Genomic DNA, 26,554 nt, shown 5'->3' with positions numbered 1-26,554 from the left:
CATATGCCTACCATTCTTCATTTGTTTGGGCCTAGGCAGTCAACAGAACCCAGAAACCATAAATAACAAAGCTAACTACATCAAAGTTCCACTCAAAACCTGTTGGTGGTGCCTTTGGTCCATGGGCCAAATCTAAGTTCCTCACCATGGGCCAAATCTAAGCTCCTGAACATGGATGGCATTCAAGACCATCTATCATCTGGTTCTGCTGGGACCCCTCACTCTCATCTCTGGCATAAATGCTATGCCCTAACGCGATACCCTAACGCTATACCCTAACGGTACACCCTACATATAGAGAACTATTTGTTAGTCTTTGAACACACTATTCTGTTTTACATAGTTCTGTCTCTTAGTATGTTCCCTGTACTCAGAAAGAAACTTAAAGTGGAAAAATCTGGCAACACTACCTTCCCTAAGTGACATCATAACAACCAAGTGATTCAAGTTAATATCACCAATAATGGGTATACACTTACATCATGTGCTCTTGATATTATGGACTAAGAAGGACACAACATCATTTCTATGGCATTCTTTTGAAAAATGCATAACCTGCATGTAATTGTGAGGAAACTGACAAGCCCAAATTAAGGGATATTCTACAAAATACATGAATACATGACCTATTGGCTTCAAAATCGACAATGTTAATAAAGACAAAGAAAGACTGAGGAACTATTTCAGATTAAAAGAGACTGAAAAGACATAAAAACTAAATGTAATGTGATTTCCTGAATTGGCTTCTAGATCAGAAAAAATGAAATTGCTATAAAGGACACTGGGATGAATGGCAAAAACTGAGTAAGATCTGCTAGTAAGATAGTATTGTGTCATGTTAAATTTCCGGATTTGGATAATAGTACTGTGATTCTTAGAAATAAGAGGAACACTGCCGATGCCTCACTCTCAAATGGCTAAGGAGGTGCACACATGCAGGCGCACACATACCTACTTACCTGTGGGAAGTGGGGAAGGTGGAAGAGAGAGAGACAGAAGGAAGAGCAAGGGGGAGGGGAGAGGGAAAATAATAAAACAAATAGGATGATAAAGCAAATGTGGCAAAATGTTAGCAATTGGTGAATTTGGGTAAAGGGTATATGGGAATTCTTACTACTGTTGCAAATTTTCTGTAAGCTTGAAATTATTTCAAAATAAAACAAAGCAAAATTTTAAAGTCTTAATTTAAAAACAAACAAACAAACCTTTGGCCGGGCATATGCTCATGCCTATAATCCCAGCACTTCGGGAGGCTGAGGCGGCAGGATTGCTTGAGCTCAGTTCAGCTCAGCTGAATTTGATCCTCAGTTCAAGACCTGCCTGGGCAATATGCTGAAAACTTGTCTCTACAGTTTTTTTCGGTAGAAAAAATGTAAAAAAAAGTTCATAAGGAAAATGTAAGAAACGTAAAAAAAGTTTGTAAGGAACACGAACTTTGATTTCTTTAAGATTCTGCTCAAATGTTATCCCTCCTTGAGATTTCTCAGTGCTTCATGCAGACCTCTGTGTTGTGTCCTGGGGCACTTTTTACCCTGGTAAAGTGACATGGAGATGCCATAGGATCACTGTCTCACAATGCCATTCTGCAAACATCACCTCCTCCAAGAAGCTTTCCTTGACCTTTATACTTTTGAACTAGTTAGCAAGTTATGAGACCACAGAGTTAAGGAAATTTTTTATTTTTTCACATAATTACTTAACTAACATGAAATCTACTCCCCCTTCCCACCCACCACGAAGCTGACTGTATCTCCATTTCTCCTCTTACAGTATTCTCCCCATCCCACTTCCTGCCATGGCCCTCCATCACAGTCATCCCATCTAACCAGGGAGCATCCTATCACTACTGAGTTATTTGCTGAGGGACCAACAGAAAAGTAGCACTTGACCATGGCCCTTGAGGGGCTCATTGTCTAATAATGAGGGAAACAGACGAGTGAACAGAGAAAGACAACACAAGGTGACCAGGGTTATGGCAGAGGGCATGCAAAAAAGCTGTGGAAGCACAGGAGGGTTATCTGGTGGGGGGTGGCGTCAGAGAAGGATTCTTAGAGGATGTTACAAATAAATGCTGAACCTTGAAGTCAGGAGTAGAAGAAAGGGTGGCTGAAACCCTCTCTTCTTTCAGGCAGATGAAACCACATGTGCAAAACAGGAAACATCATTGGGTTTTTGAAGAACTAGGATGGAATGCAGATTGTGAGTGGGGACCACCAAATGGAGAAGGAAAGGGATCAGGTGGCTGATGCCAGTGTCAGAGGGGCCTTGAAAATCACCTTGAGGAGCCTGACTTTATCCCGAAGACTGCAAAATGGGTAAGGAACGTACATGGGGGATACTAGTGCAGCAGTGGGGATGGACAGACAGGGCCCAGTCTCCATTCACCACCCTTCTTTAGATCTTCCTCATTGCTTTGCTAATTTAATGACTTTTCTGACCAGTCAACTTCCAGGTCTGAAAAGACACTCAGTTCTATATCCAAAGATGGAGGACAACAGAGAGCTGTCTCTCACATGAAAAAGCCCCAGCCACAAATGGCAGCTGCATTTTTTTAATAGTTAATTTTTTAAATTTTAAGGTAAGTTTAGACTTTATACAAGAGTTGCAAAAATAGTAATGGAGAGTTCCCATATACTCTCCTCCTTTTAACATCTGACATAATCATAGCTAGTCATCAAAACTAGGAAACTAACTTTGGTACAATACTATTAACCAAAGCACATACTTCATTTTGATTTCTCCAGTTGTTTCACTGATCTCTTTTGTTCCAGAACACAATCCAGGGGCCCACATTGCATTTAGCTGTCTTGCCTTCATAGTCTTCTCCAATCTGTGACAGCTCAGTCTTTCCTTGTTTTTTGTGACTCTGACACTTTTCAAATGGGTATTTTGTCAAATGTCAGTTATTCTGAAGAACGTCCCTCAATATGGGCTTGTCTGTTTTCTCAGGATTAGACTGAGAATGAACTTACCTCTGTGCGTGTGTACATGTGTGCGCTTCTCAGTGTTTCATATCGGGGGTATATACAATGTTGGTGTGTTTTACTGGTACTGTTAATCTTGATCATTTGGCTACAGTCATGTCTGTCAGAATTCTTTAAATAAACTTACTATTTTTCCCTTTGTAATTACTATATATTTGCAGACTATGCAAATATTCTGTTTCTGTTTACACCAATGCCACTTACTTAGCATCCGTTAGGATCTTGCTTGTCGCAATTATTACTGTGGTGTTCTAATGGTGAATTTTTTTTTTTTTTTTTTTTTTGGTCTGTCACCCAGGGTGGAGTACAATGGTGTGATCTTGGCTTACTGCAACCTCCGTCTCCCAAGTTTACCTTAGCCTCCAGAGCAGCTGGGACTACAGGCACATGCCAACGCGCCCAGCTAATTTTTGTATATTTTTTTTGTATAGATGGGGTTTCAGCATGTTGCCAAGGCTAGTCTTGCTCCCGAGCTTAAGCAATCCACCTGCTCTGGCCTCCCAAAGTATTGGGACTATAGGCATGAACCACTGTGCCCAGCCCTAATGGTGATTTTTTTTTCTATTTCCCTCATTCCTTCTACATTTATATTTATATTTTTAGAGATGGAGTCTCACTATGTTGCCCAGGCTGGTCTTGCACTCCAGGGCTCAAGTGATCCTCTTGCCTTGGCCTCCCAAAGTGCTGGGATGACAGATGTGAGCCACTAAGCCTGGCCTCCTTCTACATTTATTAATCAGAATTCACTTAAAAGGAAGAATGATCACTTCTCTTTATTTATTAACTTACTTCTTTCAGTATGAACTCATGGATATTTACTTTATTATTTGGGTTATAAACTAATCCTATAGCTATTGTTCCTAAAGTTGTTCCAACGTTGGCCATCAGAAGTTCTTTCAGGTTGGCTTCTGTGCCCTTTGATACGCTTCCTTTCTTTTTTTAGAAAGTACTTCCTAATTTGCTGGTACCTTAAGATGCTCCAGGATCATTTTATATTTCTCCTATCCCAGCCTTAGAATCAACCAGTTCTCCAGTGAGTCCTCATTCCTTTCATTGATATTTGGAAGCCAAGATCTGGGTGCTGGGTGTACTCATTGCTCCTGGGGTATCTGCTTCTAGCCCCTCTCAGTGGCTAGAGCTTGGAAACATACATAGGTACACTAACTCACCTACCCACACACGGTATCTATATATTTTTAAATCTATCTAAAACATGAATACATACAGACACACTGATTCCAGTCTAGCACCAGGGGATTCATTCTAGCCTTCTCCTTTGCTGATGTATAACTTCTTTCTTTCTCTGATGTGAGAAACCTGACTCTCATTGTCCACAATATATTTACTTGCTGATTCTACTCTAAATGAAGTAGCGACAGAATTCCTAACACATAACCTTGAGAGAAACAAATTTTACAAACTATAGAGTGCTTTGTTTGTATGTAATTCTTTTTATTTTTAGCCTTACAGTATACAGTAAAAACACTTTTCAAAGGTTAGCTCCTTTTTTCCCCGACCCCTTAAGTGTGGTTATGTGACTCATTTCTAACACTAGCTAGATTCATTTGTCACAGTGTGCATTCTTTCTCTCTGCCCTGTAACCCCTACAATATCCTAGCTGATTAAACAAATTTTCACATGTAGTAATTTACTTTTTTGTGGTATAAAGTTCTATGGGTTTTGACAAATGCACAGAATTATGTGTCAACCACCATAGGTCCATACAGAGTATTCCTTACCCCCAAAATACTCCCATGGCAACTGCAATTTTAATCCTGCTTTCGCAGCACCAACCAGGAGGTGGCAGGGTTTCTCTCCCTGACGCAGACTTCACCAGGCAACTGGGTCTGCCTGCTCTGCGTGCAAATAGTCCTAAGGAGACAGCTCCCTGTCCCTCATACTCCATGTGTCTTCTGGTCTATGGTCAGAGGGGTTATAAGGTTAAGTTTCTTCTTCCCTAAAACAGGTGAATTTTGCTGGAAGCCTCAGAATCTCACACTCCGGCTGAATAGGCAGGATGATTCTTCAGAGACAGCAGTCAAGAAGACAACCCATAATAACTAAGCTTTCATAAGATACTCACAGTGAGGGCAACAAAGGGAGATGAGAAATGTGGAGGCCAAAACCAAAACGGGGTGAGGGCAAGAAGTTGACAGACTCTTCAAGACAGTACGTGTTTGGTATTGGTGGCTGGAAAAGATTTCAGTAAGAGGAAACTGACAGTGGGGAAGGGAAAAGATCTCCAAGTAGAGGAAAAAACCTTAGTACAGGCACTGTAAGGCATCCCTGAGGCACAGTATTCAGAAATGAGTTAGAAAGAGAGGCAGGGGACAAACTTGGTAACACTTCAAATGTCCTACTATGGCATTCATCATCCAGTAAACACAGGGCGTTCCAACATGTAAACAACTACGCCACATGGTAGACATGTGAAGCAGTACATTTTCTGTGTGGTCAGGTACAAGCACTGCTTAATAACAAATTATAATTTAGTAACTATTAACTGTCAACACAACCACCCCTAAACTAACTACTGCTAAATCATTTTACCTCCCTAAGCTGTATCTGTAAACTGGGGATAACAGTTAATAACAGGATTGCTGTATGTATTCAGTGGTAGAATATATATATGGAGGGTACATAAATAAGTGCTCAATATTAGTATTTATAATAAATTATAAATCACCTAAATTTATCTAAATGCCCTTCCACATCTCTCTTACTTTTCTTCATGATGGGCAAGTTTTTAAAAGGTCCTTCCTATCTCATACACAATAAAACCAGTCTGAGTACATCTGGATGCCTGCATTCATAATGCTATAAAACCAGTTGGAATAGTTCACTTTATCTGACTAACCCCCCCATCCCTGAACACTGCTGCTATGAACCCCTAATACCTTGCTGGGTATTTTGTATGTTATCATACTTAATCCTGTACAGAACTCTGCAGGGCAAGTAACATACCACCTTAAAGGTAAGATAATTGAATATCAGAGATATAAAGCAAACTTCCTAAGGTCACAGAGCTCAGAGCTAGTCTGTTTGCCTCTAGAGCCTCTCTTCTTTCGGCTGAATGACACTGCTCTATTCTACTCTCTACTCTCCATGGGAATACCACTCTAGGCTTCTGATACCGGCCCTTCTCTCTTATGTATCTAAGCTCTCTGTGGGTGATTTCACCTCTAGACTAGACTTTTACTACCACCTCTGTGCCAACAGCTCCATGAAGCCTGTTTGCAGGCAGGGCTTCTCACGTCAGTTCCAATCCTATACAACCAACTTCCTTGGTGGGCATCTTTATGTGTCCTTCTCAGGTACCTCAAACTCAGTATTGCCAAGGCCAACATTTTGCCCCACGCTTTTTTCTTTTCTTTTCCTTTCTTTTCAGAGGGTCCTATAGAGAAATCACCCTGCTTTTTAGTTTGACTTTTTTTTCTCCCCCCCATTTTTTCCTCCATAGTAAGATCATTACTCTTAATCCACATTCTCAACTTCAACTTCTGGTGCTGCTCAATATTCAGTATGTCACCAAGTTCTATCAGCTAAGTTTCTTCAGTGTCTCTCTCTGCCATTATTTCCCCCGTTCCTTCAGATTTCCTTCTAGACTCTACTAAAAACTTTCTAGATGGTTTTTCCGTTTCCCTTGCCCCAATTCATCCTCCAAAAGAGTCCTTCATATTCATCCTACTAGAACGTCAGTTTATTCCTATTATCCCAGGCTAAGGGCTCTTGGAAAGCTTCCCAATACATCCCAAACTCCTCACCAACCTAGACACAGACTTCTGAGCATGCCTAGCCTCTGAGTACACCATGGTTCTAGCAAACAAACTGATACCGCATTCAGAAATCTCCTACCTCATGCCTTTTCATCCAAAAATTTCTACTTCTGTCATCATTCCTGAAATAATTAGTGATGTATATTAATCGCAGTTAAGACCTGATTATTAAGTGGGTTCCTGGTCACACAGGGCTTGTGCACTCATTCCCACAGAATCCTTAACATTTCACTAGTTTTTTCCCTTCTACCTAGTTTAGGAAGTTCTTGCAGGCAAGAATGGTTCCAGATTCATTTTTGGTTATGAGTACAAACTGTAAGGCCTCATATGTAATGCAAGCTTGAGAAATAAGTAACTAAACAGCTGACACTAAAGGTAAAGTCCTGAATGAAGGATGGGCCATCAGCGCCATGAGCACCACTCACCCTTCCGGTTCATCCCCATCTGGAGGCATTTGAGCAGGCGGCAGTACTGGCACCTGTTCCTCTGCTTCCGAGACATGACACAGTTCTTGTCACGACTGCATCGATATACCCGTTTGTTGCAAATGCTCCGCTTGAAAAACCCTTTGCAGCCCTCACAGGAGATGATCCCATAGTGCAAGCCTGTAGCGCGGTCCCCACAAATGAGACAGGTTCGTTGTTCAGCCCGATCATCTGGAACAGAAACTGATCATGTTCGAGTTAGAACACAGTGGAAATAATGGCTTTAAACCTACAGTTCCTAAAGTGAGCAACTCTGCTCTGGGTAGATTAAGACCACCACTATCTCCAGGCTAAAGGGCAAATAGGGGGCCCATCTTTGGAGCTTTGTCCCAGGAGTAGTCCCTGAATCTGTGGTTGCAGATACCACAACACAGTCTACCTAAACTCTTTCTCCTGGGTTTCATCAACACTTGGATCAGTATCTAAGACTGAAACCTACAAAGTATCTTTGACTCCTCTATCACCCTCACCCTGCTCATCTATAACCCATCAATTCTGCCCTGTAAGAGCATGGTAAGGATTACTTACCATATATGTAAGTGCCTCACACGTGATATATAGCCAATAAATGACAGCTGTAATTAAATTCTAACCATGCCCAACTAAGCCAGTCAGCCAGACATCCAGTCAATAAATATTTACTGTGCAACTCTTCTATCCCGGGAACTGCTGTAAGGCACGAATACAGCAGTGAACAGAAGTCCCTGGTGAAGCTTACACTCTAGCAGAATATCTATTCTGTGTCCAGGCCCTGTGCTAGGACATAAATAAATCGTTATGATCCCCAGAGTCATGGAACTCACTGACTAGCAATAAACAAGTTACTCGAGGAGGAAATTCAGAATAGAGTATAGCTCTTCACTTCCTCTTCCTTTAAACTGCATTTACTCAGGACCAAGCAACTGCTAAAGAGCAGGCTGATGACAAAAAAGTACTCTGTGAACTGTGATGTGAAGCTATGCCAGCAGGTACAAGAAATCACCAGGGAAGGTTCTGATCAGAGGCCAAGACAAGAAATCAGATATTTGAACCTCACTCCTGAGTAAGAGGCAAGGTATAATAATCAAGAACGTCATTACAGAGCCAGGCGTGATGGCACACACCTGTAGTCTCAACTACTGAGGAGGCTGAAGCAGGAGGACTGCTTGAGCCTAAGAGTTTGAGGCTGCAGTGAGCTATGACTGTACCACTGCATTCCAGCCTAAGTGACGGCATGACCATGTCTCTTAAAAAACAAACAAAAGCAAAGGCACGTCATTATACCATGAATTAGAGACCCCTTATAATTAGAGAGATTCTAATTTGAATCCTAGCTCTGACACTAGCTGGGTGAACTAGGGAAAAATTGATCTTTACTTTTCTCATTTCTCTCATCTGTTAAATGGTGATTATAATAATACCTATATCCCATGGATAAAGTTCTCATTGCAGTGTGTGGGCTATAACAGACATCTGATAACTGTCAGCTATTATTTTCTTTATTATTACCCCAGCAGGTACACATTTAATGTGATAATGACATTCCTGAAAAGAAAGGCTTTCGAAGGCAATGTTAACGGAGGGTCATGGTAGTATACGTAGGAGGGATGCAGAGAAAGGAGGAGGCTTGCATTTCTGGAGCCCTTATTATATGCCAACTTTTGAGATGATTCTTTATGATTGCCATCTGTAGTAAGCAGAATAACTGCGACCCACAGATATCAGGTCCTAATCCCTGGAACCTGTAAAATGCTACCTTATAAAGGAAACAGGGTATTTGTAGATGTGATTAAATTAAGAATCTTGCGTTAGGGGGTTATTCTGAATTATATGGGTGGGCCCTAAATACAACCACAAGTGTCTTCATAAGACAGAGGCAGAGGGAGATCTGATAAGGATAGTAGAGAAGAAGAAACACATAATATGTAGAAGAGAAGGTGATATGAAGACAGAGGCAAAAACTGGCTACCAACCAAGGAATGACGGCAGTCACCAGAAGTTGGAAGAGGCAAGGAACTGATTCTCCCCTAGAGATTCTGAAAGGATTGTGGCTCTGCAAACACCTTCATTTCAGCCCAGGGATACTGATGTGTTTTTTTTTTTTTTTTTTTTTTTTGAGAGGGAGTCTTGCTCTGTCGCCCAGGCTGGAGTGCAGAGGCTCAATCTCGGCTCACTGCAACCTCCACCTCCTGGGTTCAAGCAATTCTCCTGCCTCAGCTTCCCAAGTAGCTGGGATTACAGGCACCTGCCACCATGCCCTGCTAATTTTTGTATTTTTATTAGAGACAAGGTTTTACCATGTTGGCCAGGCTGTTCTTGAATTCCTGACCTCAAGTGATCTGCATACCTCGGCCTCCCAAAGTGCTGGGATTAGAGGCGTGAACCACCATGCCCAGTCTGATTTTGGATTTATGGCTTCTCTTCCAGTAACAGAGTAAATTTTTGTTGCTTTAAGGCAATGAGTTTGTGGTAATTTGTTACAGCAGCACAGGAAACTAATATACCTTTTTTTTTTTTCCTCCAAACAGGGAAACAGGCAATATTATGACTCATCCAAAGTCACTCGGCAAACAGCAGGTATTCAGAGAAGTAAATATATGAGATTATACAACCAGGGAAATGGAGAACGACAGATATGGAAAGACTGCCTAGGTTCTTGAGGACTCTACAGTTCTTGGTTACAGACTTTTCTAAGGCTTGTATGCACTTCCTGTGATAAAACAGCACAGTGACAAACTGACATAACCATGTTATTATAATACAATCTTCCTTTTTTTCTTCTGGGGTTTTCTTTTTCTTTTTCTTTTTTTTTGAGACAGAGTCTTACTCTGTAGCCCAGGCTGGAGCGCAGTGGTGCAAACTCCGCTCACTGCAACCTCTGCCTCCCAGGTTCTGGTTCAAGCAATTCTCCTGCCTCAGCCTCCTGAATAGCTGGAATTACAGGAACATGCCACCATGCCTGGCTAATTTTTGTATTTTTAGTAGAGACGGGGTTTCACCATGTTGGCCAGGTTGGTCTTGAACTCCTGACCGCGTGATCCACCTACCTTGGCCTCCCAAAGTTCTGGGATTACAGGTGTGAGCCACAACGCCCAGCCAATCCTCCTTCTTTTCTTTCTTAAGTTAATTTAAGTGAGTTTCTGTTGTTTGTAAAACAAACAAACAAACAAAATATAAAAAACCCTATTAAGAACAAAAAGATATCCTATAAAAATGGCCCTGGTGTAATGAGTATTCCTTTCATTTTCCTTTTGAAAGCATAAAGAAAACTCAAAGTAAACATTACAGAAAAGTTACAATAGCAAATTTTATTTAATTTAATTTTATTTTTTTATTTATTTTTTTGAGATGGAGTCTCGCTCTGTCGCCCAGGCTGGAGTGCAGTGGCCGGATCTCAGCTCACTGCAAGCTCCGCCTCCCGGGTTTACACCACTCTCCTGCCTCAGTCTCCTGAGTAGCTGGGACTACAGGCGCCCGCCACCTCGCCCGGCTAATTTTTTTTATGTTTTAGTAGAGACGGGGTTTCACCGGGTTAGCCAGGATGGTCTCGATCTCCTGACCTCATGATCCGCCCGTCTCGGCCTCCCAAAGTGCTGGGATTACAGGCTTGAGCCACCGCGCCCGGCCTACAGTAGCAAATTTTAAAAATGAAAACAGGTAAGGCCAAAAAGGCAAAATGAATAGCATAAAAATAGCACCCACTATGTTTGAGATGGGATTTCCTAGAGTGCTGAAAAGGCCTGGAAATGAAACTGTTGGGAAATCATGATTGGCTATACAAGAATCTAAATTTTCTAATTTTAAAACCTGCAGTGTTCTTTTAGATATGATTATAATGTAAACCAGAGCCTTATTAGACTAGACTTAAAAATAGTTATAATGAATATGTCCACAAGGACCACACCTTCCTTTCTTCACTGATATGATTTCACTGAACACCCACCACAGCTAGGTAGGCTTTACTTTACTGACTCATGTCATCTTCAAATCCCATATATAGGTGAGTACAATTGTTATCACCCTTTTGTAAATGATGAAGTGGAGGCTCCAAAATGGTTAAACAATTTGTCCACCTAGAAAGTGGCTGACCCTGAACCACCAGTATCAGAACTGAAGTTCAATAACCTCTTCATAAAGCATTTCTACGGCATTCTGTGCAGCACCTGGATCCAGAGCAAAGAACCCACAGAATGACAATCAAATACAGACCTGTTAAGAGAACCTGCTCATGTCTCATAACACTGCTTGCTTTTCTCATGATACACTTTTTAAAGGGCACACTGAGATCAAAGACTAAAGGGCCATATTTCTTTAAGGAGCCTGGAGTCCTAGGACTGCTTCTCTGTCTCGCTAGAGCTATTCTTACTGCCTGCCATGTTCGGTTTATTAAAAAAATGGTCTATACCATGGATGAGGAACTAATTCAAAAGGGAGTTTCTCAATGGTACAAAAGAAAGGCTCTCTCCAGATCAATAATAGCCCTTCAAAGAAGCATTTGGAAAACTTCTCTCCCAGTATGTGAAAAATAACAACAATAGAATCAGCTACTGTTAACTGACCACTTAGGTGCTATGCTCTGGCCAAGCACTTAACATACCTTATTGTGCTGAATAATCACAATTATTCCTAAATCAGGTGCCCTCAACATTTTACAGATCAGGAAATGGAGGCCCATGAGATGCTATCACTCCCTAATAGTCATCCAGCTAGTGAGGGAAGGCTGGAAGCCCCAAAAGTCTATGTTCCTAACCATTACATTCTTTGGCCACAGCAAGGCAAATCTATACATTCTACATGCAGGTAAGTCAGGCCCTTCCCCACTGAAAACCAACCAACCAACCAACCAACCAACCTAAAAAGCCAAGGTCCCCCTTCGTAAATGAACAAACTGAAGCAAATGCCCCTAATCGTGCCTGGCCAGATGTCAGATACAGGTTTCTGCACCTCCTATTGGCAAAGGATTTGAAGGGTATTTATAGCATCTTTACATTCATTATCTTGCTGGCATCAGGCCAAGGTAAGGGTTATTCTTATCTTATAGATAAGGCAAAAAACATTCAATGAGCACCAACTCTGTACCATGCAATGTGCCAGAAGTTTTTACATACACTATTCACCGCAGTAATTTCGAGACGTATTATTCCTATATTACTGAATCTGGAATCTTAAGAGTTAGAAAGAGCCTTAGAAATTGCCCTGAACAGATCTTTACCTAAGGCATGAATTCCCTCCACAATGTTCCAAGACAAAGAGTTGCCCCATCCTCTTACTTAACACATCTCCAGTGACTCCATAAGGCACTTCATTCCATTCATTCTATTTTTAGACAGTTATAATGGTTCAAAGGCTTTTCTTTACATGGAGCCAAACCTGAAGCTTCCCCCACTGCCCTGAATAATGTGTTCATGGGTAAAAAATAAATCTACAATCTAACCTAGCTCATATATAAACGATTTAGAGATTTAAAGATAATAATGGAGTTTTCAGGCCGGGAGCAGTGGCTCACGCCTGTATTCCCAGCACTTTGGGAGGCCGAGGAGAGTAGATCACCTGAGGTCAGGAGTTCAAGACCCACCTGGCCAACATGGCAAAACCCCATCTCTACTAAAAATATAAAAAATTAGCTGGGCATGGTGGCATGTGCCTATAATCCCAGCTACTCGGGGGGCTGAGGCAGGAGAATTACTTGAACCCGGAAGGCAGAGGTTGCAGTGAGCCAAGATCGCGCCACTGAACTCCAGCCTGGGCGACAGAATGAGACTCCATCAAAAAAGAAAATAATAATAATAATAAAATAACGGAGGACGGGTGTGGTGGCTCATGCCTGTAATCCCAACACTTTGGGAGGCCGAGGCGGGCGGATCATGAAGTCAAGAGATTGAGACCATTCTGGCTAACACAGTGAAACCCTGTCTCTACTAAAAGTACAAAAATTAGCTGGGCATGGTGGTGCTCGCCTGTAGTCCCAGCTACTCTGGAGGCTGAGGTAGGAGAATTGCTTGAACCCGGGAGGCGGAGGCTGCAGTGAGTTGAGATTGCACCACTGCACTCCAGCCTGGTGACAGAGCGAGACTCCGTCTCAAAAAAAAAAAAAAAAAAAAATTATAATAATAATGGAGTTTCCAACTGTGATTTTTTCCCTTCTCATTTCTTAGTCTTAATGAATTATATAGTATAGGCCAGGGGCACACTTTGGGAGGCCAAGGTGGGTGGATCATGAGGTCAGGAGATCGAGACCATCCTGGCCAACACAGTGAAACTCCATCTCTACTAAAAATAAAAAATAAAAAAATTAGCTGGGAGTGGTGGTGGACGCCTGTAGTCCCAGCTACTCAGGAGGCTAAAGCAGGAGAATGGTGTGAATCTGGGAGGTGGAGCTTGCAGTGAGCCGAGATCATGCCACTGCACTTCAGCCTGGGTGACAGAGCAAGACTCTGTCTCAAAAAAAAAAACCAAAAAACAAAACCAGAAAAAAAAAAAAAAAAAAAACCCACCTCATAGCGTATCAAAATCTCTCTTAAAACAAAGTATCCAGAGGCCGGGCGCGGTGGCTCAAGCCTGTAATCCCAGCACTTTGGGAGGCCGAGACGGGCGGATCATGAGGTCAGGAGATCGAGACCATCCTGGCTAACACGGTGAAACCCCGTCTCTACTAAAAATACAAAAAACTAGCCGGGCGAGGTGGTGGGCGCCTGTAGTCCCAGCTACTCCGGAGGCTGAGGCAGGAGAATGGCGTGAACCCGGCAGGCGGAGCTTGCAGTGAGCTGAGATCCGGCCACTGCACTCCAGCCCAGGAGACACAGCAAGACTCCGTCTCAAAAAAAAAAAAACAAAGTATCCAGAACTGAATTTTTCTTAATATTATTTAAGACTGAATTAATTTTGCTTATATGTTTCTACAGCTAGCAACACCAGTAAGTACATACATTTTACAATGACTGAATCTCTGTGACATGCCACACATTTTATAATGGGAAAAACTGATGCTGAAAGAGGTAAATAATCTTCATTACACAACCAGTCAGGAGTAGAGCTGGAATTGCAATTCATGATCTTCCAATTCTAAGACTGCTATATTTTCAATCCTCCCTGCCACCTCCTACTCAACCACATACATATTTAATTCACATCTGTTTCACAGGCACCTAAAACCTGAAGTATTTGCCACACATACCACTAACTGATATCTTTCTTATTCCATTCTTGGGAAGCAGAATGTTGAACCCAGGGGTAGGACTTTACATTTGCCCTTGATCCATTTTAGCTTTATATAATAAATTCTGCATGCCATTCTGGTCTATTGAAATCTTTGGGGATCTGGGTCCTGCCACCTAATATATTATTTCTTCCATCTCCTTCTTGTCTATATGTGTGGTCAGTGTTACATTATTTTCATTTCTATCCTTAAAACAGTATTAAACAGAATGTGGCCTTCTGGCAAAACACTGAAGTCCTTTCTTTAATCTGACTTAACCATTAGCATCCTGGAAATAGTTATTCAATTGGTTTTGTCTTTTATTTTTTCTTTTTTGAGATGGAGTTCCACTCTCGTCGCCCAGGCTGGAGTGCAATGGCGCAAATCTTGGCTCACTGCAACCTCCGCCTCCCAGGTTCAAGTGATTCTCCTGCCTTAGCCTCCCAAGTAGCTGGGATTACAGGCATGTGCCACCATGCGTGGCTAATTTTTGTATTTTTAGTAGAGACGGGGTTTCACCATGTTGGCCAGGCTCGTCGCAAACTCCTGACCTCAGGTGATCCACCCGTCTCAGCCTCCCAGAGTGCTGAGATTACAGGCAGGAGTCACTGTGTTTGCCCCCAAGACAATTTTTAACAAACTTTAAACTTTAATTGATGAGACTGGGATTAAGTGAATAGATATAAAATATACACTGCAATCAAGGGAACAGGCTTGGGTGGCAATGCAGAGTTGATCTCAGGGCCCATGGCAAGGTAAGCCTCAACTTGTGGATAGAAAAGAAAATGACAGGCTGAGCACTGTAGTCCCAGCACTTTGGGAGACTGAGGTGGGTGGACTGCTTGAGGCCAGGAGTTTGAGACCATCCTGGGTAACATGGTGAAACCCTGTCTCCCCCTAAAATACAAAAATTAGCCAGGCATGGTGGTGGTGTGTGTCTGCAGTCCCAGTTTCTTGTGAAGTGAGGTGGGAGGATCACTTGAGCCTGGGAAGTGAAGGCTGCAGTGATCCGTGTTCCTGCCATTGTGCTCCAGCCTGGGCAACAGAGAAAGACCCTGTCTCAAAAAAAGACAGAAGTTGGTGGACAAATTTCTGGAACACAGGCAACAGAACATAAATATTAAAAACTTGGGTTCTAGAATCACAATCTAGGCTCTGTCACTTGCTAGTAGTGTGTCTTTAAGTTTCTTAACCTATTTAGATGTACCTCAGTTTCCAGATAATAGAATGTGGATATTATTATTTTTAAAAGAACTGTTGTGAGGCCAGCCACAGTGGCTCATGCCTGTGATCCCAGCACTTTGGGAGGCCAAAGTGGGTGGATCACTTGAGCCCAGGAGTTCAAGACCAGCCTGGGAAACATGGCAAAACCCTGTCTCTACAAAAAATGCAAAAAATCAGCCAGGCATGGTGGTGCGCCTATAGTCCCAGCTACTCAGGAGGAGGCTGATGTAGGAGTATCACCTGAGCCCAGGTGGTCGAAGATACAGTGAGCTGTGATCATGCCACTACACTCCAGCCTAGGGGACGATGGAATGAGATCCCATTTCTAAAAACAAAACAAACAAAAACAACTGTTTGAGAATCAATAAGGCAATAGATTACCCATAAATGACACACAGCTCTACCTTCTTCATAGTCTGTAATAGAATAAAATAGTTTTGTAAAGTGTGTTAGACAAAATTATTGCTTAAGAATAGTTTTTCTTTTTTTAACCTAAAAGACAAAAAAATTGGCAGGACGCGGTGGCTCACACCTGTAATCCTAACACTTTTGGAGGCCGAGGTGGTCAGATTACTTGAGGTCAGGAGTTTGAGACCAGCCTGGCTTTTACGGTGAAACCCTGTCTCTACTAAAAATACAAGAATCAGCCATGCATGGTGGTATGGGCCTGTAATCCCAGCTACTCAGGAGGCTGAGACAGAAAAATTGCTTGAACCCAGGAGATGGAGGTTGCAGTGAGCTGAGATTGCACCACTGTACTCCAGCCTGGGTGACAGAGTGAGACTCTGTCTCAAAAACAAAAACAAAGAAACACCACTTTACATTTTTTTTTTTTTTTTTGAGACAGAGTCTCGCTCTGTCGCCCAGGCTGGAGTGCAGTGGCGCAATCTTGGCTCACTGCAAGCTCCGCCTCCCGGGTTCATGCCATTCTCCTGCCTCAGCCTCCCGAGTAGCTGGGACTACAGGCGCCCGCTACCTCACGTGGCTAGTTTTTTGTATTTTTTAGTAGAGACGGGGTTTCACCATGTTAGCCAGGATGGTCTTGATCTCCTGACCTGGTGATCCGCCCGTCTCGGCCTCCCAAAGTGCTGGGATTAAAGGCATGAGCCACTGCGCCCGGCCTAAAAAATTTATTGGCACCAGTCAGGCTGGTAGCAGGGGAAAGTAATGACAGATTTCCTAGAGGAAGTGAATTCTGAAGTACAAATACTAGTTAGACAACTGAAGGTGGAAGAGTGGGTATAGACAAAGAAACAATTGGGATATAAAGTCATGTCTTAAATTTGGTGCTAGAAAACTCCTCTCCAACTTGGGTTTCCTCTGAGAAGAATCTCATTCCTCTCTAAAAGAGCCGATATAGTTCACTAAGTTTCAGAAAGACTATCAAGAAAAGCTGTTACAGAAGTAGCCACAGATATAGTATCAGGCTATGCTTTACCCCTTTGTATGTAAAAGTCATGATCTGCCCACAGTTTCATTCCTGCAAAATAGTCTATATATTGCTGGTTACCATAACTAAACACAAGCATTATTAGAAAAAAGGTAACATGCTTGGTCTTTGCTATAGACTTTCAAACCTTAGGGTCAATGTAAAGTGGTTTTTGTTTTTGTTTTTTTTTAAGATACAGGGCTTATTATGTCGCCTAGGCTGGAGTGCAGTGGCTATTCACAATTGCTATCATAGCACTCTGCAGTCTTGAATGCCTGACCTCAAGTGACCCTCACACCTCACTTCCCGAGTAGCCGGGACTACAGGCATGCACAACTGCACCTGGCAAGAGTTTTTAAGTCAGAGATTATTCTAGCATAGGTAACAGAAGTATCATATTAAATTTCATTTCTTAAACTCCTGCTGATAAATAAGAGCAGATCCAGAGGTCACTTAGGGTCTCTATGGACACATATTTTCAGAGGCAATAATGTCAAATTCAAAGGAAATAAAATGATAAATAAAGTTGCTGATATGGTTGGCCTAGAAGATTATAACAATCTGAACCAGCTACAGAGCCCTAGCAATATTTCTTCAGAGCACCAATAAATGGTGTCTGCTCAAATAAATGGATATGCCTATCTCCACATCATTTAGCAAGAACAAAAAGTAAATGAGGATAAAGAGATTTATAAATGAATCTAGTCATCGATCTGACCAGAATTGTACAATTTAGGGTCTTGTTTTACAAAAGCTGCAGAACTTCTCAGTTACACCTAACCAAGGTTATGGTGCAGGTAGGTTTTGATTAAAGACGTTAACAGTAAAATCTAGCACAATGAATGCTATAGAGAAGATACACAATTTGTTGAATGAATGAATGAGCAGTAAATGAACAAATGGTAAGGCTTGGTGCAGTGTTTTCCAAATTATAAGGCATAACCCATAGCATCATGTTTGGAAAACAATGAAATGGACAATATCAAGGTGTATCATATGTAGCAAGAAAGGGTAAAATTCTGTGAAACTTCTGTTTCAATTAAAGCGTGTCTGTGTGTCTGCATTTGTGTGTCTGTGATGTGCAAGTGTGCAGTGGGGTACTGGATCACAATGTATGTAGAAGTGTAAAAAGTTTTAAACACATTGGCCTAGCATTTCAGACACACTAGTATAAACTCCAGCTCTGCCACTTGCTAGCTTTATAACTGTAAGCAAATAATTCCGTTCTCTTAGTCTAACTATTAACTGTAAAATAGAAATGATATTAGTACTCACCTCATACAGAGTTGCTAGGGATGAAATGATACAGTACACGATGGTAAGAACATGAACATGGTGCTTACTATGTACCAGATTCTGTCCTAAATTTGTTACACTGAATCAATCACTCACTCATTCCTCATAACAACTCTAAACAGACAGTCCCCCTCTTACAGAAAGTTCAACTTAAGGACTTTTCTTCTTTATGATGGTGTGAAAGTGGTATGTATCCAGTAGAAACAGTACTTCCAATTTTGAATTTTCATCTTTTTCCCAAGCTAGCGATATATGATATGATACTCTCTTGTAACGCTGGGCAGCAGCAAGCCCTTGCTCCCAGTCAGGTTGAGGTGGAAGAATCATTTGAGGCCAGGAGTTCTAGACCAGCCTGGGTAACACAGCAAGACCCCATCCCTACAAAAAATAAACAAATTAGCCAGTCATGGTGGCACACACCTATATGGTCCTAGCTACCTGGGATACTGAGGTGGGAGGATCCCTTGAGACCAGGAGTTTGAAGCTGCAATGAGCTCTGATTGTGGCACTGTACTCCAGCCTGGATGACAAAGCAAGACGCTGTCTCTAAAAAAACGAAAAACAACAACAACAACAAAAAGAAAAATTCATCTTAAATAAAGCTATAAATAGTGCTTTAATTAAAAAAGTTTTTGATATAATGTAACATTATAAAACTTTTAGCAAACTAGAAACAGAAAAAAATTGAATATGATAAAGGCTATCTGAAGAAATCTATACCAACTATTACACTGAATCATAAAATGTTTAAACAAAAAAGTGCTTTTCTTTTGAGACTGAATATAAGACAAGGATGGCCTATGATCAGTACTCTACCTTTATTCAACACTGTAGTGAAGGTCCCAGCCAGTGCAGACAAAATAAGAAATATATAAAAATTAACCATATTTCTATACCACGCACAAACAGAAGTGAAAAATTTTAAAGGATGCCATTTACAATAGCACCAATAAATATGAAATACCCAAGGTGTAATCTAATAAAGAGATATAAGATCTCTATGGAGAAACTGTAATATACTTATTTAATATAAAGTACTTCTAAGATAAACTAAAGAAGGTTTTTAAGTAAATGGAGGGATATATGACACTCATGGATTGGAAGAGTTATTACGGTAAAGGTCTATAGATTCAGTAAGGTCCCATTCAAAATCCCCACTGTGTGTGTGTGTGTGCATAACTTGACAAGCTAATTCTGAAATGTATACAGAAATGCAAAAGGACAAAACTAGTACAGATACTTGAGAAAAGATAAGACAATCTACTATATATCAACATTTATTTTAAAGCTATAGTAATTAAAATGTTTTACTGGCTCAAAGACAAAGAGACCGAAGGCATGGAATGGAGAACCCTACAACATAGCCATGCATATATGAATATTTAATTTATAAAGATGGCATTGCAGAGCACTGAGAAAAAGACAAAGCTTTTCAATGAATTGTGATGGGGCAAGTTGATATCTATATGAGAAAAAGTGAAACCCGATTCTACTGTACTCTAATTTAAGACCCAAATATCAAAGGCAAAATAATATATCTCTCAGAAGATAATAAAGGAGAATATCTTCACGACCTTGAGTTATAAAGAGATTTTAAAAAAGAAGTCAGAAGGCCAGGTGCGGTGGCTCACGCCTGTAATCCCAGCACTTTGGGAAGCGGGGGCGGGCAGATCATGAGGTCAGGAGATTGAGACCATCCTGGCTAACATGGTCAAACCCCATCTCTACTAAAAACACAAAAATTAGCTGGGCGTGGTGGCAGGCACCTGTAGTCCCAGATACCCGGGAGGCTGAGGCATGAGAATCGCTTGAACCCAGGAGGCAGGGGTTGCAGTGAGCTGAGATCGTGCCAGCCTGGGTGATAGAATGAGACTCCATCTCAAAAACAAACAAACAAACAAACAAACAACAACAATAAAAAGGAAGTCAGAAGGAGCACTAACCATAGAAGAAAACACCGATAAAACTGCATTAAAGTAACAAAATATAATAGAGTGTAAAGGCAAGACACAGCATGGGAGAAGATATATGCAATACACGATCTACAAAGAGCTCATATTCCAAAATACGTAAAACTCCTATGTAAGAATAAGAAAAAGGCAACCCAGTAGAAAAATGTGTGAGACTTGAACAGGCGTGTCACAAAGGAGGTTAAGCCACATAATCAATAAACTTATGAAAAGATGTTCAAACTTACTAGTGATCAAGGACATGCAAATTAAAACCACAATAAGACATTACATAGCCATCAAAATGGCTGAAATGTAAAAAGACTTCATGTTGTGATGGCAATGTAGAAAAACTAAATTTCATATGTTGTTGGTAGGACTGTTTGTTTATACCATCACTAGGGAAAACGGCATGTCATTATTAAAGTGGAAGGGACATCTATCCTATGATTTATTCCCAGGTATATACCCAATAAAAATGCATATACATCCATGTCAGGAGGCAAGTTCAAGGATGTTCACATCAGCATGCTTTATAAAAGCCCTGAATTTAAAACAACCCAAATGTTCATCGGCATTACTACAGATGGTATGCATTCAACAATGAAATACTATACAGCAGTAAACATATCTGAACTACTGCAACAACACAGATGACTTGTACAAACAATGGGTGAAAGAAGTGCGAAAGCAAAGAATAAATACTATAGGATTCCATTTGTATTAAGCTTAAAATAAAACAGGCAAAGAAGGGAAAGAGACATACGGTGTTAACAGTATGGTGGTGAGGAGAAGCTTCTGGATCCTGGCAGTGTTCTGTATCTTGAAGTGGGCGGTTGCTTTACAGTAAGTTATTAAGCTGTTAATTTGTATTTTATCCATTTATCTTTAAGTATTAATATTTCAGAATAAAAGGCTAAAAACAAAACACAACATGGCAGAGCACTCCAAGAAAGGGAAATGATATCAGCAATGGCAAAGGAAGGAAAACAAACGCAAGGTGTGTTTGAGAGAACTGCATAGGATACTGATGTTGCATAGAGAGATCTTATGGAGGAATGGTGGGAAATATATCTTGAAAACTGGTTTGGAATAGACTGCAATCGATATTATCCAGCTGATAGAAGGCTACTGAGATGTTTGAATGGAGCCTAGAAAGGGCTTGTTGACCGACTGGACCACAGAGGAGAGATGAAGAGAGGAGGGGATAAGAAAGTGGCAGAGAGGAACTCAAAGTTCTAAACCAAGGTGGCTGTGAGAAATGTGGCATCACTAACAGAAAATTGGAAAGCAAAAGCTGAGTGCGGGGCAAAATTAATGGCTTTAGTTTAAAGAGAGGATGATGGGAGAGTCAAGTGGGAATATTCTAAAGGCAACTACTTAGGGGACAATGGTCAGGGCTAAAATGAAGAATCTGGGAGTCCTCAACACATAGAAGAGTTGAGGCTACGGCAACAGATCAGAACTCCAAGGGGTGGGGGACAGGGTCGCAGAATGTGGAGAAGCAGCAGTAGGATAAAACAGAGAGGGGAAGGCGAGACCTTAGGGAAGTAAAGTGAGATGACATGGTCAAAGAAGAAAAAGGATAGAATGGGAATCCATGATTATCAGAAATATAAGGGACAAAAGGATTCCACAAAGAAGACTCACTGTGAAATGCAACATCAAAACATATGAGGGCCAGGTGTGATAGCTCACACCTGTAATCCCAGTACTCAGGGGAGGCAGAAGCAGGAGGATAGCTTGAGCCCAGAAGTTGGAGACCACTCTGGGCAAGACAACGAGACCCTGCTCTCCACAAAAAGAAAAACAAACAAACAAACAAACAAAAAAAAAGTGTTCAGAATAAAAAAGGCTCAAAGGTCACTACTGAGAACCACTTCAGTGAACTAGTTAAGACAAAAATCATAGTGAGTTAAAAGTGAGTAGTAAAGAAATAATATAATTAGCTATACATCATGATCTATTCGGAGTGATAGAGAAAATACATTTATACATTTTGTCGGAGGCAGCAACAGATTCAAGCAGATGCTTTTTAAAAATTTGCTGTCTTTTTTTTTAACTAGTAGAGAATCATATGCATTTAAAAAACACAAACAGGCCAGGCCTGTAATCCCAGAACTTTGGGAGGCCAGGGCGGGCAGATCTCGAGGTCAAGAGATTGAGACCATCCTCGCTAACACAGTGAAACCCCATCTCTACTAAAAATACAAAAATTAGCTGGGTGTGGTGGCATGTGCCTGTAATCTCAGCTACTTTGGAGGCTGAGGCAGGAGAATTGCTTGAACCCAGGAGGCGGAGGTTGCAGTGAGCTGAGATGGCACCACTGCACTTTAGCCTGGCAGAGCAAGATTCCATCTTAGAAAAAAAAAAGAAACTCTACTAGAAACAGTCTTGTAAGAGGAGAATGAAATGTAATCATGTAATCAAGCCATGCTTTCCAAATAAAAACTTTCATCAAAAGTAAAACAAGTTAAACATTTGTATATCTTTTTCTGTTATTCTATTTTTATTAAGAAAAAAATTAAGTGACTTGCCCAGGGTTAGAAAAGCAAAGTGATTCACCCAAGGACACAGCAAATCAGTGATGGAACTGAGTTTTAACCTTACTATTCTTCCAAAGATAGACTTCCCATTACATAAACTACCTCCTATGAAGGTGGGGGAAGAGAAGGATGGTTGGTATGGCAGGTATCAAGACTGAGCCTCAGGCTGGGCATGGTGGCTCATGCCTATAATCCCAGCACTTTGGGAGGCTGAGGCGGGTGGATCACGAGGTCAGGAGATCGAGACCATCCTGGCTAACATGGTGAAACCCTGTCTCTACTAAAAATACAAATTAGCTAGGCATGGTGGAGGGCGCCTGTAGTCCCAGCTACTCAGGAGGCTGAGGCAGAAGAATGGCGTGAACCCAGGAGGCAGAGCTTGCAATGAGCCGAGACTGCACCACTGCACTCTAGCCTGGGTGACAGAGTGAGACTCCGTCTCAAAAAAAAAAAAAAAGACTGAGCCTCAGTACTGCTGCTGCATCACCCATACCCCCTCTTTAAGGAAACAAATGACAAGAGTCACAACAAAATCTGTGAAACAGAGAACTACGTGCAATCTATCTTGTAAGTGACCACGACATACCCTCCCCTTCTAGCAATCAGTTCTACCTTAATTTGGTTAAACACAGGACAAAACCTGTTACAAAAAGGCTTCATACTCTCATACCTTCACTCAGCTTTGCTGTTACAAAAATACCTCCTCCTCCCCAAGAAAGGCATTTTACCCATTCCAAAGGCTCAGGTTACGCAAATTACATTTGGAAACCGATTTTTATCAAAACCTGCTTTTCAGACTGTGATGAAGGCCAGATTTAGGAAATGGAGAGTACAGCTGCTCACTTGACTAAAATTATACTGACAACTAAGGCAATCTGGAACTTGCCTGGCTAAAGGGTATTTAAAACAAAAGGGATCTGTTTCAACTGGATTACTAGTTCCAACTCTCTGATCAGTTGTACATTCTAAGGACTGGCTCCAATCAGTTTCATGAGGTTGCCACTATCTGAAATGAAGTCCTCAGGCTGTATGGCAGAATTGAAATTGGGAACAGGTACCCTCAAAATTTCATTTGCAAACACAGAATTTAAACACAAATAAAAAAATCATCGCACTGTTCCTCTGTTTACATACCATGTCCATTCCACCGCACATACTACCATAAAATTCCATTTCCAAAGGCCACACATGGAGTTTCTCAGAGGACATTTCTAAAATTTGACATCAGCTGAATGAAAAACAAGTGAGCAATTTACAAGACTGATGGACTGTTTGGGAGTTACTCTTACTGATCACTAGTGTGAAAGGAAAACAAAAGTCTGGGACCCCAATTTACTGTGCCAAAGGAAAAAAAAAAATTAAGCTGAAAGCTGAGTCATGCAAGAAGTTGCCTTTCCTTTTGTTCCTAAGCAGATAGTTACAGATAAAATGTTACCTATCTCCACAGGCAGCAACTCTACATTCACCTTATCTTAAGTAAAGTGCTGATTTACTGAGATGAATACATAATTGACTATTCCCCTAGCTGCTCCTTTTCTCTTACAACATGTGGATTCAGTAATGTGACCATACCTTTCCTCTTTCCCCTCCAGCCTGCTTTTCCCATTTCAATACTAAAACCCTCTTTGGAGAAAGGCACAGATCTGTCTCCTAGGCATGTCCTTAAACCTCCGCAAAATAAACTTCTAACTTGATTGAGACCTGTCTTTGATACTTTTTGGTTTACAGTAGAAGAAAAGATGGGAAAAAGACAAAAGAAAATGTTACTGATGCCGTTAACTGCATAGGCCTAGAAACAAATGACAATTAGCTGAAATGAATCCAGGAAAAAGGCTACTCCATCATCTGATTTCTCAACTGTAGGTGAGGGCAAGAAAATAAAAATTCAGAAGACAGTCCCCAATTCCTTCCTATCTCCTCTATGCGGGGATCTCTGAATTAGAAACCAAGCTGCTATCTGTAATACAAGGCTTTCATCTTCATAGAAAACTTAGGGTTTCTAGTTGGAGAAACCTACTATTTGTCTTATGTCACTGAAACTTTCAAGGATTCCTTGTTTACTTGGCAGCGGCAGGCAGGGAAACAGTTGCTTGAATCTGAGGCAAAAATATAAACTGTTCTCAGTGGAAAAAATACAAAGGCATTTCATTCATAGATAGCTTGGATTCATGCACTGTATCTAAACCAGTAAGTTATTTTGAAGTTGGAAGTATAAAGTAGATATTGATTATTTCAAATTCTTACTTCTTGTCTCAAATCATTGCAACATTTACTCACTGAATAAATATTTGAGAGCCCCTCTATGCCCTTTATGTATCTCACAGCAGTGGAGGAGATGGGCATCAATCCCATAATTTAAATACAGAGCAGTCAATACTAAACTAGCGAGAGACGATGTAGTGGACACAGAGGAGTGAGTGAGTCATTCTGGAGATAGATGGGGAGGCGGAAGGAAAGATTATCTAGAAGAGGTATCACCTGAACTGAGCCTTAGAGTAGAAGTATGTCAAAAAGAATTTCAGCCAGAGGGAAGAGTATAGACAAAGGGCTTGCTGGCTGTGGGTATTTAACTGTGTCTTAGGAGTGTGGTAGTTGAGGTAGTAGGAGATGAGGAGAGCCACAATGAACGTAAACATGCAATTCTGGAGTCAGATTGACCTGAGGAGTCCTTCTGTAGGGAATCTGTAGGCATGGATGCGATTGCAGAGGACAGGATATGAAGAGAGACTGGAATCTGCAGTAGATATCTTCCTGGCTGTCTGCTCAGCCCACACCAATCTTTTCTTTGAGAGCAGCCACTGCCCCGCCTGTGGGTACTATGTTTACACTGCTAGACAAGTTGACTGGACCAGGGACAGATACTGGCCGCTGCTGATGGGACTGGAAAAAGGCACTGGTTTAATGCAGTTCTCTCTATTGCCAAGATTTTGTAATGAAAACACAGGGCTTGCTAACTTCTGATGAGAATGAGCTGTGAGGTGACTAGTGAGATGGTTTTGTTCCTGAAAAGCAGAGGATATTTGACTAGGTGGTAGTGGTTAGGATGAGGGTTAGGGGATGAGGTAGAGCAGAGGTACTATGCTTCATGACTTCAGAGGGGCTGAGAGTAGTTTCTGTGGCTCCTGATGACTCCTGCCATCCCTCCTGAATCCCAACTCTTCCATGTTTCTCTATGTCCCATGCTCTAACCCAGTTTCTTTCCAATAACTTCCACTCAGGGCTTGAGCTAGTTAAGTTTGATGAGTTTCTCTTACTTACCATAAAAAAAAAAAATTGACCATGACAAACCTTAACGAAAGTCTATCTATATTTAGAGATCAGGAAGAACAAGAGATAGAAAAAAGGTACCTTAGGAGCAAAGGAAAATATGGACAGTACAATGCCAGGGAAGTAAAGGAAACAAAGAGCTGTACTAAATAGACAGCAGTCAACAGTATGGAGAAACTGAGGCTAGGAACTGAGAACAGGCTGAGGGACAAAGCAAAAGGCAGAACTGGGACTACTTACTGCCACTGCAAAATTTAAGCAGGTGCCAAAACACTCAATCAATATAAATATTTTAATACAATCTTTTAAAATCAAAATACAAAATTAATGCAAGAAAAAGTGTTTTTTTTTTTTTGTTTTTTTGTTTTTTTGTTTTTTTTTTTTTTTTTTGAGACGGAGTCTTGCTCTGTTGCCTGGGCTGGAG

At 41.2% G+C, this 26,554-nt stretch overlaps 1 protein-coding gene across 2 annotated transcripts in view; it reads right to left on the bottom strand.

Annotated features, from left to right (window-relative positions):
• The window catches only part of NR6A1 (nuclear receptor subfamily 6 group A member 1), a 260,459-nt gene that overhangs the window by 26,116 nt on the left and 207,789 nt on the right, over nucleotides 1-26,554 (bottom strand). For both annotated transcript variants that reach the window (XM_023217166.1, XM_023217167.1), the window contains exon 3: nucleotides 7,186-7,428. In XM_023217166.1, coding sequence (XP_023072934.1) covers nucleotides 7,186-7,428 — 243 coding nt within the window. The remainder of the gene's footprint in view (nucleotides 1-7,185; nucleotides 7,429-26,554) is intronic.

This window comes from Piliocolobus tephrosceles, chromosome 14 (genome assembly GCF_002776525.5).
Source record: "Piliocolobus tephrosceles isolate RC106 chromosome 14, ASM277652v3, whole genome shotgun sequence".
Classification (NCBI taxonomy): Eukaryota; Metazoa; Chordata; class Mammalia; order Primates; family Cercopithecidae; genus Piliocolobus; species Piliocolobus tephrosceles.
Note: the sequence above shows the minus strand (reverse complement) of the source record. Positions and strands in the feature narration are given on the sequence as shown.